The sequence below is a fragment of the Oenanthe melanoleuca genome, chromosome 2, assembly GCF_029582105.1.
Source record: "Oenanthe melanoleuca isolate GR-GAL-2019-014 chromosome 2, OMel1.0, whole genome shotgun sequence".
In the NCBI taxonomy this organism is placed as follows: domain Eukaryota; kingdom Metazoa; phylum Chordata; class Aves; order Passeriformes; family Muscicapidae; genus Oenanthe; species Oenanthe melanoleuca.
Window position 1 is genome coordinate 139110782 of NC_079335.1, and position 18283 is coordinate 139129064.

General features: G+C 35.8%; 1 protein-coding gene across 1 annotated transcript in view; it reads left to right on the forward strand.

The window, feature by feature from the left end:
- VIPR2 (vasoactive intestinal peptide receptor 2) overlaps positions 1–18283 on the forward strand; it is a 50522-nt gene that overhangs the window by 11846 nt on the left and 20393 nt on the right. Inside the window, exons 3-5 of the mRNA XM_056485177.1 lie at positions 2418–2525; positions 6179–6276; positions 15489–15586. Coding sequence (XP_056341152.1) covers positions 2418–2525; positions 6179–6276; positions 15489–15586 — 304 coding nt within the window. The remainder of the gene's footprint in view (positions 1–2417; positions 2526–6178; positions 6277–15488; positions 15587–18283) is intronic.

Below are 18283 nucleotides of genomic sequence, written 5' to 3' on the forward strand. Positions count from 1 at the left end.
AGCCCAGTCAATATGCAGCAGCATAGGAAAAGTTTGTAAAGGCCTTAATCTGAGTTGTTGGCAGATTACTGTAACAAACCCACCACTTTACAGAGAGTGGATTAAACAAAAGGGAAAATTTGAGAAAGTCATCAGCTTCCATGGGTGTGCATGAACAGTTTCATGACTCATCTCAGCTCTCACTGCTAGTGGAAATGGGGTTGAAATAAAAACGGCTGAGGTCTTGCAAGATGATAATTATTCCTGTGTACACCAGGGCTTGTTTATGCTGGCTCAGACAGTGCATCAATCAAAGCCAAACAAGTTTCATTTTGTCACTGTAGTTCTGAGTGCTGGCAGATGAAGAAAATAGTTTTTTGGTCTTCCTGATTACTTGTATGTCGTGTTGTTGATGTTGGTTTTGGCTTAAGATCAATTGGGAAGGAAGCACAACCTGAACTGGTTCAGGTAAACATTCTCTTACTTTGTGTAATCCCTGGTGCTACATCATGGAGATTTGGAGTTGATTTTGACCCAGAAATGCAGCTCAGGAAGCACCTAAGCATGTTGAAATTCCACTTCAAAGGCTATGAAGGTGACCTGCTCAGTGTAAACCTCTGAAATCGTGTAAGATGGCCAAGCCACCATCAGAGATCTCTAAGGGATACTGTTAGCAATGCCAAGAGAGGCTGGTGCAGCATACAGGGCAGTGGAAGATAAGGAATTGCATTATCTATGCACAGAGATAAACTTTGTGAAGTGTTCCCTTTAGTAATCCCTTATTTTTGGCATCATCTTTCTGAATATAGAACAGATGCTGCATTTAGAACTGTACAATCCTAAGAGGAGTGAAGTCCCAAGCAAGTGAACCCTCTGGAGAATTGCACTTCCTCGGGAAACTATATAAAGAGGACTCTGTGGAATTGGTGACAAATGCAGAATTTCCCCCATCATCCTCCTCTCATCTTTATCATCTCCAAACCTTGTTCTTGGTACCACACAGAGGCTCCCTCCCAGCTATCACACTTGTATGGATGTTTCCAAAGGAAAGCAAGGCCCATGGGAACACTGTGCCACTGGTTTTCTTTCGTGCTGCAGCTAGGACACAGCCCTGGGACAAATCCAGCTGCTGGTCCTGGAACACATTCTTTGGTTCCCTAGTTTACATGTGCTTTGAAAGTAACTTAAACTTTGAAAGCAGGATGCTGCATATTTTAAATCAACACAAGCTGTCCAAGTCTAATTGCACTAAAAAGTTTTTATACAAATATAGAACTTCTAAATACTCCTTTTCAAGTTTCGTTTAACTCGTGTGGCTTGATTTTGGGCATGATTTCACCAGTGAAAATAAATTAATAATGAATTGTTAACACTATAAATATTCTGAAGAATAATATGACTGTGAGCAGTTCCCAGTCCAGGTTTTATGTTCTCTACTGGAAGGAAAAAACTGTCCCTTATACTGCGAATAATCTTGTGGAGATAACACCAGTGTGATAATAGTTTTATTTCTGTCTTTACCATTAATTACAAATTTAAAATTTTAATTGCCTTGTCTGAAGACATAAATGCCCAGAATTTTGCACAATTTCTTTTTTTCTAAATACCTTGAACTAAGATAATACTAGTAACATTTCCTTACTTCTTTGTCCTCACAAGTCTTATGTTGACAAACTTTCATAGCTTAGAAGATATTCATTATAAACAGACACCTTTAAAGAGGGTGTGATTGAGCCAAGTGCCTATAGTAGCTATAGGAAGATTTACTCTCATTAACAATACAGCCTTTGAGCCACATTAATATGGATATCAGGGGCAAAGCTGTAGCAAGTTACTCTCTACTTGTAACAAGCATTTACTCCCACTATAAAATATGTCTATGAAATTTGAAGGCCCCTGAGCTTCCTGAAACCAATATAAAGAAGCATGCTTTGTTCAAATGTCAGTTATTTAGTTTGAGAGATTATTCTGTAAGTTCATGCCTATTGTTCCAAACACTCCCCAATCATAATGCATTCCTATCTTACTTGGTGCTGAGTCCAATGACCTGCTTACGTATTTATTTGTGGTGTTCAATTTGCTTGATAGAAAACTCCATTTAACTGTCATTAGGAAATTCTCAAAATTTAGCCATTCTTAATAATCCATATCAATATTCAGGAGCTATTTTCTAACATTTCTTAGTTTTTCTTAGCATCCTCACATTACAATGACATTGTTTTAATGAGAAATTTTGCAAACAATGTATTAACTGACCTAAAAATTGGCTGGTTAATCAGCAAACTCTTATGATTCCTTTTAGATTTTCATAGAAAATATCATCTTTGCAGCTTTCTTGAAGGTGTCTAATATTTTTTGACCTGCTGGTCCAAAGTTTTCACCAGGTCTTTATAAGGTAAACTCCCTTATATAGTCTGTTAACACTGGTTTTGTTTCAGGATGTGTTGGAGTTTGGGATAACATCACCTGTTGGCGTCCTGCGAAGATTGGAGAGACTGTCACTGTCCCTTGTCCAAAAGTATTTAGCCTTTTTTCTGGCAAACCAGGTATTTTATTTTAAAGTGTATTTTTACTGGCTTCTCTCTGGTATTCTGCAACATAATGTGCTGAAAATGGTTTATTTGGGGGTTTAAATTTTCTTTATAGATTGAAAATTCTTGTCAAAGCTGTTCAGGATACACCATGAAAAGACCAAATGATCATCTTTGTGTTCTGTTTGGTGTTCTTTGAGTTAGATACTAAATATATTTTCTGATTACAGTGACACTCACCAAAGCTGCCGACTTTCTTGCTCTTTTTTGACCTATTTTATCAATTATTAAGGCAACTGAGCCTGACTGACATCTCTTTACAGTTGCCAGCAGGTCACATGTAGGTTGTTCCTTCTGTGCCTCAGGAGGGGAGCTCTGCCTTGCCATCATGAGCATAAAGAGCTCACATTAACAGATAATACCTAAAAATTACTGCTATTACAATTTATGGTAGTTAGTGTGAAACCTTTTATTCTGCTTTTTAATGGAACTTGAAAAGAGCTAATCAGTGTCTCAGACTGCTGAAACAATGAACTAATTAAAGTCTCCCATCTTCTGCACCATCTTCTCAATACATCATGTTTTCCCTGTGGCATGTAAGTGAGGTTTTGAAAATAGATGATGCACACAGAATATTTCACATGTATCTCAAAATGCTGCAGCAAAAATCTCATCCCCATTTCTCAGGTGGGAAACCATTGTCATGAAGAGCTAGTGAAATATCAAAAACTTACCTCAGTTATGTAATTCTTCCTTGGGGGGTATGGGAGCAGGGTTGGTGTCCCTGTAGAGAGCTTTAACAATATTAATTTTAACTTAGCAGCTAATTTGAGGTATGACTAAAATACCTTTAAACTCAAAACTGTTGAACAAATCTTGTTCCAGTAAAAAATAGATAAGTAAAACAATCTACAGATGAGCAAAGGTTTTCATTCCTGGAACTGGTGAATCTTGATTAGTTTATCATGAATAGTCTAAACAATTTGTAAAGGGGAAAGTATGTGTAATCGTCACTCAATGTTGTGAAATCTATAAAAGTTTTCAAATTACTCAAAGATAATAAACTGTTGTCATGAGACAAAGCAAACAAATATCAAAAATTCAAAATCTGAATTAAATCATGCTGCTTCTGTCCATTTGCCAAAAGTTACAGCATGCACACTCTCTCTGGAGTTTATTTCACAAACTTTAGTTATATTGCAACTTTATAATTTTACTATAAAACAACTGCAATAAATACTGAAGTCTGAAACCTTCACAGTACATTACAGCCCTATCTCACTTCACCATGGTGTCATCAAGACTGAAAGATAACTTCATTTTATAGTTTGCTATAATTTTTCCATATCCAGCTTTTTTCCATAGCTACCTGTTTACTTCCTGGTCATGGAATTAACAGGGTTGGTTTTTAGAGATTCCTGTTCAATTAAGAGTGTTTTTAAAACCTGGTCTTTCTATGATTTCAGAGAAGGAAGGCAACAAACATTTTGCATGGTTGATTCAATTAAGAGCTAACTAAATATCTTGGTACTTCCATAAGTTGATTATGCTCAGGAATATGTAATTTATTTAATTCATACACGGCACATTACAAATTAACTTCATTCTTATACCAGAAAATTATGAAAAAACCTTGAAACAAGAAATTTAACTCTTTTTATTTAGCCAGACTTGTGAGATGCATGTGTTTAGGAGGAGTTAAAATTCTATTACAAGATGATCTAGACTACCTTGGTGTTATGCATAGATTCCAAACCACAAGTAGGATTTTAAATACCATCAATTCCATAAAGGATTTCCCAATTTAAATTATGAATTTTGAAAACTAGTTGTCTTCTCATCTTTAGAACTTTTGGAGAGCAGGCTCTAAATTTTTTATGTGGTGCTCTATGTTACAGTTTCAGCATATCACATGATTAATTCTTTATTGTATTTAGTAACTTTTGATTAAGAGTTTTTACTGTAAAAGCAATCATATTACCCTATAATGTTTTTCCTGTATATTACAAGTTTATGAGTCTCAGAAAGTAATTCTGTAAAGTTTTTATTCAAATGTATGTGTCAAGTTATAGATTTTAAATAAGGCTGTCATCTAAAATGTTTAATTGCATGAAAAGATGTTGTAGAAATAAACATTGCCTTTCTAGAACATTTCCCAACTCTCTTTAGGTTACAAGGTATTGCAGTATTTGAAGTAGAAAATAGTTCAGCATCTTGAGTACATTGAGTTTTTTCCTGCAAAACTGGCTTTGACGCAATTTGTGGTTCTGTTAACACATTCCTCTGCTCTGCCTAGTCAGAGAATCTTGATGTACTTTTAAAGTGAAGACTCTTCACAGTGTATAAATAGGTTACATTTTCTTTTAAAAATGCCATTTCTATGCCAGACGGCAAAAGTGGTCCCGTTGTTTGAGGAGACTGTGGGTTTAGGTCAAGGCCTTTTTATTAGCTGGAAAGATTTGGCTGGTGAACCATTTATGGGATATTTACAACTTTGCACTGAAGACTTTATACAAAGAAGAAATTCCAGTAACCAGTGAACAAAGTAAAGATCACAAAAGCTTTAGTTTGGAGTGTATATAAACAAGGTTGGTTATTCTACCAACACTGGCCTATGACGCATAAATTTATTTTTCTATGGTGAAAATCAGGCATCTTGAATTCAATTATAGACCAGTGGTAAACTCCAAACCCAAGCAGTATATTATTATACATTTCACATATTATAGATATACAAATTGCTCTAGAAATGTGAGGGGAAGTTGGCTATGAATTAACATTGTAAGAGTTAGTTATAATAAATGTGATGACTATTCTTTAGTCGGACATCAGACTTTTCTGTTTTCCCCTCCTAAAGCTGTTCCATATTGCAAGAAAATTAATTCATTTTTATTAGATTGAGAAGTAGAATCATGGGTTGCCCCATCTCATCTATGTGACTTTGTCTCTAGAAAGAGTCAACTTTTTCTGTCAGTTCCAAAGAGAAACTTTCTGAAATCAAAAAATGTTCAAAACTCCTTTCCAGCCATACTTTCACACATCCTGTACATTCCCTGTACTACATTGTTTCAGTATTGGTTCAGAGTGAAATTCAGCACACATCTTTATTCCTCATTTTTCAGCTTAAGACATAATTTGGCCTTCAAACTTCATTACCAAACTTAACAACATTTGCTGTAGCAGTAAGTCATCACCTTTATGTCTAAGAGCTTTTGTAACTCTTCAGTAGATCCCTTGCTGTTGGCTTTTCAGAAGGCTTAAATAGGAGGTTAGAACAGCTCTCACTGAAATGACTTTTCTTCCAAATTGCTTTGCCTACAAATAGCCCATTTACAGAGTGAAGTTATGGCTCCCTTCTGAGTATTTTAAATAAAACAGCAGAACAGTTTAGGCTTTTGCAGATGTGTAACAGAAATTGCTGTTATACCAAAGGAAAAGTCTCAGGTTTGCTTGTGTACTTCTGTAGTGAAAAGGCAACTCCAGGCAAGAGTAAAGGCCAAAGTAATATGAATGAAAAGCACATGAAAGGAAAGGGCTGCGTTGAGTCTTAGGAAAGAAAGGAAAAAGAGCTAGATTGTGACCAGCTGATGAGACAGATTGTTTAAGAAGTCATTGATGAGGAGATTTTTGAATCTTTCCGATTTAAACTCTCTAATTTTGCTTTGTAGGAAACATTAGCAAAAATTGTACAAGTAATGGATGGTCGGATATATTTCCTGACATCTTAAGTACTTGTGGATATAATGACTATGAAGACGATTATAAGGTAGGAAAAATCCTTTTTCTTTTAATTTAGATATAAATTAATGGTGTTCAGTACCAGCTATCAGTTCAGCTATCAGATATATTCTGCTTCTAAATAAATCCCATTTTACTCAGACTGAATAAAATGAAAATCTGTAGTAATTTTTCATGGCATTGGTTTCAATATGCTTGGATTGCAGTTGTTTAATGAGATAAAATCAGGAATATAGAACCCAGTAACTGTTTGAAACTCAAGGCTGTAAACAGTTGGCAATTGCAGTAAAGCCTCTGTATACCTACAGTGCTACTCAGCTGATGCACCATATGTTTTGCTTTGTGTTGTTTCTAGAAGTTTGTTATTTCAAAAGAATATTTTTAAAAAGTTATCTCAAAACCTAATACTAATAATCTGTTCTAATCTGTTAATATTACATGCACCACTTGGTCGATGCTATGTGTTAAAATTGCAAGTAAAATAGAAATGTTTTAGGTCATTGGAGTTATTGGCAGATTTATATTGGACTTGAAATTGTGCTAGCAGTTGTAAGTTATTCAGAAGGTATCCTAAATGCACTATGCATGGAAAACTGAATTTGTTCACTTTGCAGATAATATCTTTTTGTTGAGGGAAGGGTTTTACCATCATGTTTTATGTATTTTCTGTCTGTTTTCCTGCTAAGACTAACAGAGCAAGAGTTTGTTTACAAGGATGAGCTCATAGTGTCAGTAAAACTCTTGTTACCCAAAACAGATTAAGTTGTCTCATGAACAAAGATACTTGGCCAGTTGTTTTTTTCCCCTGGATTTTAGTATGTGTGGAATAGCTGTAGCAGATCTGTTCTGTCTGGCTTGCAGAGATGCACTGGTATCCCAGCTGAGGCAGGAAGCTTTTGGCATTCTTTTCTGTATTTAAAAGCCCAACCATTACTGTAGTTGAAAATAGATAATAGAGAAAATTGAAAGTGTATATTGTTTCCCTAACTTTTCTGAATTCAAATTCTAAAACATCTGTGTCATCTGACAGCTTGAGAACACACATGTATTACTGCTAAAACAGCCACTTTAAACATTATCACTCAACCCAGGAACTGTCATGTTGTGGGAAAATGGGTCAAAACAGAAAAATTCAAATTAAAAAAATAAAATATTTCAAGTAGTCAGAAACAGTTCGAAGATGAACTAGTATAATAGAAAAGCAGTTCTTGTTTGACATATTCATTAGTAATTTGAAGGAAGTGAATGAAATGCAGATTGAATATACTTGCAGGAATTAACCTAGACAACGTGAAATAGGATATAGCAGCAACATTTGCAAAAGTCTTGAAAAAAGCAAATAATAAAAGTGTGAGAATGAAAATCAAGGAGAGGGATGTGGAAAGCAGTGCTGTAAAATTATTGCCAAACATACACTTGATATAATATCATACATTTAATATAAATCATAGAGACAATAGAAAAATGCAAGCATCATGCAGCAGTGAGATTTCAGGAGGCATTTGAGGTGCTGAACCAGCTACTTGTTTACACAGATGTTTTCTTGAATTCAGATCTTAGTGCTCAATGGTAACCCCTCAAACCAAAATCTTACTCAGCATAAATCAGTATAGTTATTTTCTCTTTTCTTTCTTTTTTTTTTTTAATCTAATATTTCAACTATGAGAGCTAAAAATGAAGTCCTAATATTTGGATACTGAGTATTGTGGGCATAAATGTGTCATGCAACAACATGCTCTGCAGGATGGAGTATGAAGTATATGAGGTTGTCCTCGAAGTTAGATTAAGTAATATTTTAGGGAAGGTGGAAAAATAGTTTTTCTAGAGTGAGTCCTAAGTTTTCTTTTTTATTTTTAATTTGAAGATGATGTTAGAGGAGTAGGTAGAAACAGTCTTTGGTGTAATTTTGGTGCTTGCATCTTCACTGCTGAATGAATTTTCATTATAGATCCATCAAAGTATTTGTTCCTGTGGGGGTTTTTTCTTGTCTTCTAAGATAGAGACTTTTTAATGCAAAGAGGGCTTATTTCTATGCATATCCTACATATTGTATATATATGCATACTCACATATCTCTCTGCAGATATGCATTTGTTTTGGGCAGCTTTGAATAGCTTTGAATATTCTAGAGAAGGTTTAAATTATAAAGATCCATGAGTAAATACTGAACAATTTGCTAACAGGTACCAAATTGCTATGCTTAAAAATGCACTGAAATGAGGAAGCTTAATAAAAAATAGCATAAACATGTCAGCTCTTATTTCCTTACTGAAAGATCTTGCATGCTTCCACAGTTTGTATTGATTTTATGTTTAAATTAAAATGTTCCATTTTTATTCCAGGTTAATGATTAGCACGTTGTATAAAAATAAACAATTTGCTTAACATTTTCAAATTAACTGTAAGTGCCTGATACAAGACCCTTGGTTTATTCTATGTTACATCTTAGTGTTCTTTACTGCTCTTGCCATTATTCATGGGGGATCAGTTTGATAAATATGACTGTTTCAGCTGGGATGGAGTTAATTTGCTATCTAGTAGCTGGTACAGAGCTGTGTTTTGATTTTAGTGTGAGAATACTGTTGATAACACACTGTTTTAGCTGTTGCTAATGTAGTGCTCACCCTAAGTCAAGGACTATTCAGCTTCCTGTGCTCTGCCAGCAAGCCTGAGCACGAGGAGCTGGGAGGGAGCATGGCCAGCAGAGCTGACCCCAGCTGGCCAGAGGGACATTCCCCACCACAGAACTGTCATGTCCAGGGTTAAACTGGGAGGAGCTGGCTGGGAGCTGTCACCTGCTGCTCAGGGACAGGCTGGGCATCAGTCAGGGGCTGCTGAGCAATGGAGCTGGGCATCTCTTGTCTTCTTATCCCTACCCAGGTTTGACCTTCTTCCCAGTTCTCCTCCCTACCCATGGCAGGGGAGGAGGAAGGAGTGGGTGTGTGATGCTTTGTTGCCACTGGGGTTAAAGCATGAAAATGACAATGTCTGAACAACATATTTGTATGTTGATATGGCATCAAAGTGTAGATCTAAACCTTTATTATATCCAGACCTCCTTCTGTAAGTAAAATATTTACTTCTAAGCCTTCAAGATCGTTTTAGGTTCATCTCAGGTGTTCAGATAAGTATCTATTTTTCCCATTTTACATTTGTGTGGAGCTCATGGCAGTAGAACATGTAAACAGCAAACAGCAAAAAAACCCAATGATTTGACCATGTTAGAAACACACATCAAGGTGTGTTAACCAAACCCAAGCCTCACTGCTATCTTTCCTTGACATACTTTGACATCTTCTATCTAGACTGAACAAGCTGGAGATAAGTCCTAGATGTTGTCAGAAGTTATTAGACTCTGTGTCAGCATGATTAATATACAGCAAGATGTCTGGTGAATTAAAGCCCTGAAATGTGTCCACTTTATTTAAAATAATGGCTGAATCTGTTATAGAGCTTTGTCTGATCTTAGTGTGAGTTGGCCCAGGATTTATTTGATCACACAAAAGCCCCACTATATACAAGTTACAGGCTGTGTGATTTAAATGTGTAGTGTCATATGAAGAGGAATTCATGGAGAGAAAGATCCTCAGGGCTATTAAGTGTGGTGATACTGCTGCAGCTTGTGCCTTTAGTAGAAGCATCATCCATGGAAGAAGGATCCCCCATTTGGCCAGATTCCTGGAGTGCTCACATCACCCTGGATGTGCAGCAAACACCACCCCAGACAAGTGGAGTCGAGGCAGTGAGGGCAGAGTGGCACAAGTTAAACATGGAATTTGCACTATTTAATTAGTGACTTGTCTTTATTTTCTTTTGTTTTACTTAGAGTCAGGATTAAAAACACGAAGGAGACACATTTTGTCATGTTCAGGCTTGGCTGTTTATTAAATCTTATCTAAAGTACAGAGAGTTTTGCAACACTTCTAGCTACCAGCTAAAAGTGAGCAAAATGGAGCTGAATTTAGCTAGTTATAAGATTTTTTTAAAGCTAAACAGTTCAATAGAGAAATAACATTTATAATATTTTTAGTTTTAATCCAATAACTAAACTCCTGTGACCTGCAGTGGAGTACTAACTATCCAATCAGAAACTACTGCCTGAAACCATGAAGAAGGAAAAAGACAGAAAGGAGACAGCACCCCAAATTCTCCTTTTTGTCCCATACTTACTATTATATTATAAAAGCTTAAATTCAAAACCCTTCACCATGTGAAATCACACACTTCTATTCTAACTACACACCTGTTATTCTAACTCCATCACTCAAATTTGGAAGCTTCTCCAAGGCCTCAGGACAAAAGCAGTGTTCTCCTGGGGGTCAGTGTCAGAAAGCACAGAAAGCTCAAAGCTCCCAAGTTTCTGGGTTCCAACTACGAGCAGTGCCTTGGCTGTAGCTGCCTTTGGAAAACAGATGCATTGCTGCAATAATGGATGGTTTCCAGTGAGTCTAAATGGAATCCTTGCCTCTCACCAAAATCAGACACCAGGCAGACATCTACCAAGGTGTTTTCTTGTGCCTGTAAGTCATGTTAAATTTATTTATGCTATGCTGCATTTTTCATTAATATTTTTCCATGAAGTGTGATTAAGAGACAAATATTCCTTAAAATAAGAGCAAAATCTTCCATTGACTTCAAGTGAGGACCAGGACTGAATATTAGCTGATATTCCCTCTTGTAGAGCATAGAGGGAATTTGCTTTAATTGCAGAATATTCAATTAACTTCTAAATTCCAGTAGACAATGAGTGTTCACATTCACAGATACATCTGCTGATACACGTTTGCCCAGGAAAATGTGGCACTTTGTGCATTTACAAAGTTGTCATCCCTCCCACTATGATTAGGGAACTTTGAATAAGAAGAAAATCTGAGTAGCATAATTAAAATTAATTATTACTAGGAGATACTTATGGCAATGCTGATCTCATCTTTTTTGGGGTGATGTTTAGGCTCAAGGTGAATTGGAGGAAAAATGTCAGAAAAAGGATATAATTAATTACTTGTAAAAAGATTATTAAATACTATGAGGAATACCAATTTTTATTACATGTCTTATTAGTAAATTCTATTCTTCTCTACATACATATTAAAAATGTGTGGAAGTGTCCTATAACAGAAAATTTAATTTTCCACAACGTGTAATCTGCCTCTTTATCTCAGTTTATATTTATTCTAGTATAGTACAAGAAAAATGGCTACTGCCTTGTTGAAGTTAATTTTGCAGAGGAAAGAACTAGGGTCCCTTACTCCATTTCTATTTCCATTTGCTCATTTCAGTGTTTTATAAGACACTGAGCTTATTTGCTAGGCCCAGTTCTTATTTTATGTTGTACAGTTTAAGATTTTCTGATATGTTCTTCAAGTATGAATATTCAAATATTATTAAATATTCAAATATTAACACATAGATCATGAAAATTTAAGATCACAAATTTTAATACAGTTGTAAGTAATTATACCTGTAAAGAGGAAACTCTTACTGCAGTGTTACAGGATTATAATAACCCATGGAATAAACAAAATGAAGAGTCAGTTGGGATGATGATGGTCATATATTCCTTAGCAATGATAAATTATATTTCTGAGTAAATGAATAAAAAGTTGAGGACTTTTTTTTTTTTTTTTTACACATTAAGGGTGATTTGTGGTCAAGAGCAAAACTCTTTTGGACAAAGAATCAAGCCCTTAACTCTCTGCAGTGTTTTCTCCTCCAGCACTGAGGAACCTTCTCACCCCTAGAGGTCCTTCCAAACCAAGGCTGAGCTTGAGAGATCCACTGGGGACTGTCAGCTCTGCCTAGGAAGTGTCTCTGCTCTTCTGTGCTATTTTGTAAATAAACAGAAGAATTCTGTCTCCTGAATTAAGTAAAAATACCATGAAACTAAATTGAAAGGAAACATTAGCAGAAACAGGTGTCTTTTCTAAGAAAACAAAACAAGTGTGCCTAAAAATAGATTTTACAAAAAATTTATTGAAGTTAAGACAAATTAGGCAAACTTGTACTAATGCAACTTCATTTTATGTTTGTGCTCTTTAAAACCCATTAACATTAAGTAGCCACAAAAAAAAAAGAGGAAACATTTTAGGATCAGTTCTTTAGGAAACACACTTCCTGCAACCATTTCCATAATTTTTTCCTGAAAATCATAAGCCACTGATTTTTTTCTGTGCCTAACAACATATTGACTTTGTTTTAGTGGTTGTAATTTTAATATTTTCCTCAGAAGTTTAAAAATAAATAGTTGGATTTCAGTTTTGGAATCAGCATTGTTTAAATAATCCTGTGAATATTTTGCAGAGGCCAGCTGTTCTTCCTATGTTGCAAAAGTACTGATTTTGTTTGACCTGCAGAAAAGTTTATGTCATTTCAATTTCATAATGGCATTTCAATTTCATGTGTATGACTTGAATCAGTTTTTCCTTTGAAAAGAGCTATAAAATCTGATGGGGTTATGATATTTCTTCTGTGTTAAACTATGTTTAAAGTATAATTTCTGAAATTCTCTTTTGGTCAATCCATGCTTTTGTTGCAGTCATTTTATTCCTGCCAATCTTGCACATTTATATTTTAAGTTTAGAGGTTAAAGTTAAATGTTACTTGAGACCAAGTAATTGCAGCTCACACAGAGTAGTAAGAAATAAATAAGAAATCCCATTTTGTATAAAAGCCATTGGGTTTTTGTGCTGTCAGATTTGGCATTGCTTTGCCTGTTTCTTTTGCACCAATACAATATAAACAGTTTGTTTGCAAAGGGTATTAGCTGAAATACAGATGAGTGACAAATATTTAATTGTTGTGACTAAGTCAATATTAGTCTGATGAATTTCCTGGTTTTCAATTGCCACAGCACAATTTGGAATTTAATTCTTTGTCTTTATGGATTTTGTGTGTATATTTAACTGATATATAATTTGACAACACCATTTACTAATTTTTTTTTGAGTCTCTAGGAGTTCTAGAGGTCTTAGAGGCAAATTAAGACACATCTGTTTTATGTTCACACAGGAAATGTAAGGAGCAGAATGATTGCATCATCTTTGGTGCTGAGTCTGATGAAGTGCTTCATGCTAATAATCTAAAGCATTCTAATAATCTAAATCATTTTGGAAAATCAAAATACATTATTTTGAATAATCGTAATTTTTGATGTAACAGATTAAAATGGGTTAGTGTTTACTTACCTTTGCAACAGTTTGAGAAGCAGGGTTAATTTTTCATCAGTAGAAAATTTTGTAGCATGTAAGATTTCTGTCCATTATAAAACTACACCACTAAAATGTCTGAGAAAAAGGGAAAGATGTTCTTTTCTACCATTTCAAGTGCAGAATACAGGATAATTATTATCATATGATAAAATAATTTTAATTGTGTAATTATTTCTAATTTTCTTGTGCTTAGATTGAACAAAATGACATGGCCATTATTAAGGTAATATCCAAGCACTCTTGGCTGATTGACTTCAGTGCTGACATACTTCCATGCAGTTACTCCACATTCATCTGTTTGGAACAGGAATGGCCAGCAGAGACTCAGTGCTGCTGGTCCTGGCAGCTGTTTGCTGGGCTAAAAGCACACGGGGCTCTTCTTTTGATTTTAGCCAGCTACTTGTTGTAGGGGTTGTGTATATACAGAACGCCAGACACATGAAATAGTGTGGTTCTTTTCTGGCAGAAGGCAGCCTCTTCTGTTCTCCCTAGCAGGGCAAAGTGACAGAGTCACAGCAGCCTGGCAGTTTCTGTCGAGCTCAGCAGTGGGGTGGGCAAGTGATGCTTTGTTAGTAAGCTCATGCAGGGCTTCCACCTATTTTTCCTTCATTTAGGAATTCTGAAATCAGATCGGTTCAATCTCAAGTGTCTCAGTCAGTGGAGTTTTCCTGAAATTAGATCTGGGCAGGATTTTCAAAATGGTGTGGAATGATGAAAAATTAAACCAGTCAGCTTTCTTGTTGGGCGTGTCTCAATCATGCCAATGCAGTTTGAACAGTTACTTTCTTTATACCAAAGTACAAAAGACTGTCTATTCTACAATCTAATAACAGTTGCTATGAATGCATTTAAGATCCATGGCAATTGCTTCCCATATTTTCCACTTTAACCATATCTACAACAGTGCAGTTGCAAGAGTCTTCATTTCATTCCACATTTCATTTTGCCTTTTCCATATCTGTATAACATTTGCAAAGGGAATGTTCAGCTAATTTCATAATGAGTTGTGTTTACTAAAATAACCTCCTTACTTGGCCTTTTGAATGCTATAAAAATAAATACACTAAGTGATTTGAGATTCCTTTGGCTATGTTAGTTTTCTTTAAAGTGTTGCTTCCTTGCTACTTTTTACAAACATCTTTTGGGAAGGCAAATGATAACCATGTGCAGTAAATGTTGAAATTCTGTCTCTTATATGTAGCATGTTCTACGTTGCTTTTTGAATCTTTAATTTCATACTGTAATAAAAAACTTCACTGTTTAAATATTTTATCTAGCTTGAGTGGAAACTAATGTCAGTCTAATGACTTTGTTGTAGGCATTAATGGAGAAGCAGTTTAATTCTGAAAATATATTTAGTCCTATTTTTCTTGAAGTTATCATTCAGAATAGGACTTAATGTGGTGTGTAGCTGGTGAGTTTACAGATAAATGCAGTTAATCAGCAGATTCTGCATTTCAGCCTGCTTTTCTTCTTTTGAAAAATTTCCTTTCCAAGTTTTAGCAAGTTACTTTACTAAAGAAAGAGTTGTTTGGGTGAACATTTAATACAGTATTTGAACATTTAGAATAGGAAATTAATGAAACTTGAATGTGTCTTTAAAATTAAATTCGTGTGTAACTGCATTACAAAGTACTCTAGAGCAGAAGGACTGAGGGAAATTATCTGTTTTAGAGATAATCCTTTCTTTCCAACTGACTTGCTCTTACCAGTTTGATTGTGTTCATGGAAAATGATGAATCAGATTCTTTATTTGACCTCATTGACATGCTATAATCAACTGGAATGGTACCAGATTATGTGTCTAAGTTTTGAGTTCCTGAGGCTGAATTTTCTACTGAAGTCAATTGTCTTGACATGTTGCCTTGCAAAATGTGTTGGAATAGAGATATAACAGTCTCATCATGTACTGTAGGGCAAAAAATGAAAATTGTGCTATAGCTTTCAGAGCTATTTAATGGACAATTACATCATTTCACAGACAATTTGACATATCAGTAAGTAGTTTCTGCATATACATTTTTCTGTGCAGGTCAACTTCTATGTGAGGGTGAAAGCAATTTATACCCTTGGACACAGCGTATCTCTGATTGCTCTTACAACAGGAAGTATAATTCTTTGCCTTTTCAGGTATGTGTTTTTCATGAGTAAATATTAACAATGATAAGACACCTTTAACTGATTGCTCAGCTATTTAGAAAATGCATTGAGTTTGCCCTTTTTGCAGTTAAACAGCTGACAGTAATGTAATGCTGACTAGATTTTTGCTAGCGCTGATTGTATTAACAATTTTCAAAGCATTTTACAAATTTACAGGCATTTCAGCCATGTAAGAAAGAACAGTAATTTAGAAATTATTAGATAAAACATTTTCTATTTGGTTATTAAAATCAACACCTTGAATTGCTCTTGAGAATTAGTTGGATGCTGATCTCACCACTGGACAAGAGCGCAGCCACATTTTGCAGAAGATTCTGAATGGTTTCCAGGGGTACTGTAATCAAAGGCAATCACTAATTTGTCCAGCTGGGGCTGTAAATCACTGAACCACCAAGATTGAAAAAGACCTTCAAGATCATCTACTCCCACCATCAACCCAGCACTGCCATAATCACCTCTAAACTATATTCCCAACTGCTGCATCCAAACACCTTTTGAACCCTTTCAAAGACAGCTGATCCACTGCCTCCCTGGGCAGCTCATTCCAATGCCTGACCACCCTTTCAGTGAAAATTTTTTGTGTAAAATCTAATCTGAACCTTCCCTGGTGCAACCAAAGGCCGTTTCCTCTCATCCTTTCACCTGAATCATGGCAGAAGGGACCAGTCCCCATCTTGCTACACCCTCCTTTCAGGTGGTTGTAGAAAGCAATGAGGTCCCCCCAAAACCTCATTTTCTCCAGGTAAAACAACCCCAGTTGCCTCAGCTGTCCTGCACAAGATGTTTTATAGACTCTTCACCAGCTTCATTGGCCTTGTCTGGACACCTCCATAGCACAATGTCCTTTTTGAAACGAGGGGCCCAGAGCTGAACACGGGGTTCAAGCCTCACCAGCTCCAAGCACTGTAGTAAAGGTATGGGCAATTGTGCTGGGTCTGGTTTTTGTTAGGCAGTGTTAGGAAAAGCAGTACTGCCTGCTGCTTTTGCCTAATTTCTATGAATTTTCTTAGACTGAAGGCAATCTTCAACTAGTAAAATAACTTTTAAAATGTTCATATCAGTATTGCAGTTTTTCTCAGTCCCTCCACTTTTGTGCCTTTCTGTATCTCTTCCACCTGTCTAACAGCACAGCCTTTATATTCTCCATTATGAACTTCACACAACTTTTCTGCTCCACTTAGGACCAAGAAAGCCAAGAAAGTGCATCTCACCGTTTTGGTAGAAGGGAAGTACAAACAATAGGTAGAAAACAGCATGTTGTTTGTCAGAGCCTCATCCCTCTCATGGAATATTCCTATAGAGAGTTCTGTAAGCCTTTCAGTCTGCCATCAAATGTTGTCAATATCTAAATATTCAGAGACCATTCAGAGCAGATTCATAACCCATAATTATGTTTGGAATACCTTCTAAAAAAATTAATTGAGCCAGTCATGGTTATACTCCTTCTACCAGCAAATGCTCCAGGCAGATCCCAGTGGAGATTACTGCAGTTTCAAAACTGCTAAAACCTAAATCCCCATTTAATACAGAGAATTGCAGACATCTAAATGTTGCCCATCACCAGAAGTCAAGTGTAACAGATCAGGCATTTAAGAGGTGTATTCAAAACCTTCAATTTAAATATCCAGCTAGAGATCTTTTCCTTCTAGTCTTCCAATAGAGTCAGGGAAAAGACAGACTTCTTTTCAGGAGGCAAGATATGCTCTTCTAACAGCTCCTTCAAGAAGAGTCTGTTATTTGCAGGAGTGTTGGGGCCTCCCAACGTAATTGAACTAGGAATTAATTTCTTGCCCACTAACTCCAAAATACTGGTTTGACAGCCTTGTATATATCCAACATTTATTCTTTGAGCTACTGAATGGAATTAATAACTAATCATCTACATGAGTTATTCAAGAAAAAATAGTTTCCTCCTATTTACAGCTTGCATGTATCTCTGAATTCCACAGAGCATCTGATGCAGTCCAAAGTAACAGTGGTATTTCAGCAAAGGATGTGCAGGGCACAGCAATTGCTGCATTTTTGACAACTGTTTAAAATTAAGCTTGGTATTATGTCCTTTGCCAAATTCAGGCCTAGCAAGGCAGGTCTGCTCTTTATTTTCTTACACTCACTGAAACTATCCTTGCTTCAGTAGTTTCAGAATGGATTATATATGTTTGGTAAATCACAACTGGAAGAATACTTGGAAGCTGCCACTGCACACTGCCATTACACCAATTGCATCTTCATTTTCACTTCTCATGCTTGCTAAAATGCTTTGGCTTCTGTCTATTTCAGGTGCAGCTCAAGGTGCTGGTTGTGACTACAAAAACCTCTTAGCAATTTACTTTATAAGGATTTTCTATAAAAAGAATATTTTAAATAGGAAAATTTTGAAGGGACTGTATTTTAAGGGAAAAGTCCTCAACTTAATAGCTTGCTTCTCCTGAGTACTCAGAAGAGAAGTTGTGCATTCATTGGATAGAAAGGATAGGTGATCAAATGTTCTGAATGTATTTTTAATTACTCCTGCATATACCAACATCACAGGATCAAAAGTCACCATGTAGCAAAATACAGGAGTTAAATAAAAGAATGAAACCAGAAAATAATAGGTGAGAGCACATCTGAAATATATCCAGGATAATCAAAGCTGTATTTGCAAGAAAAACAATGGAATGAGTT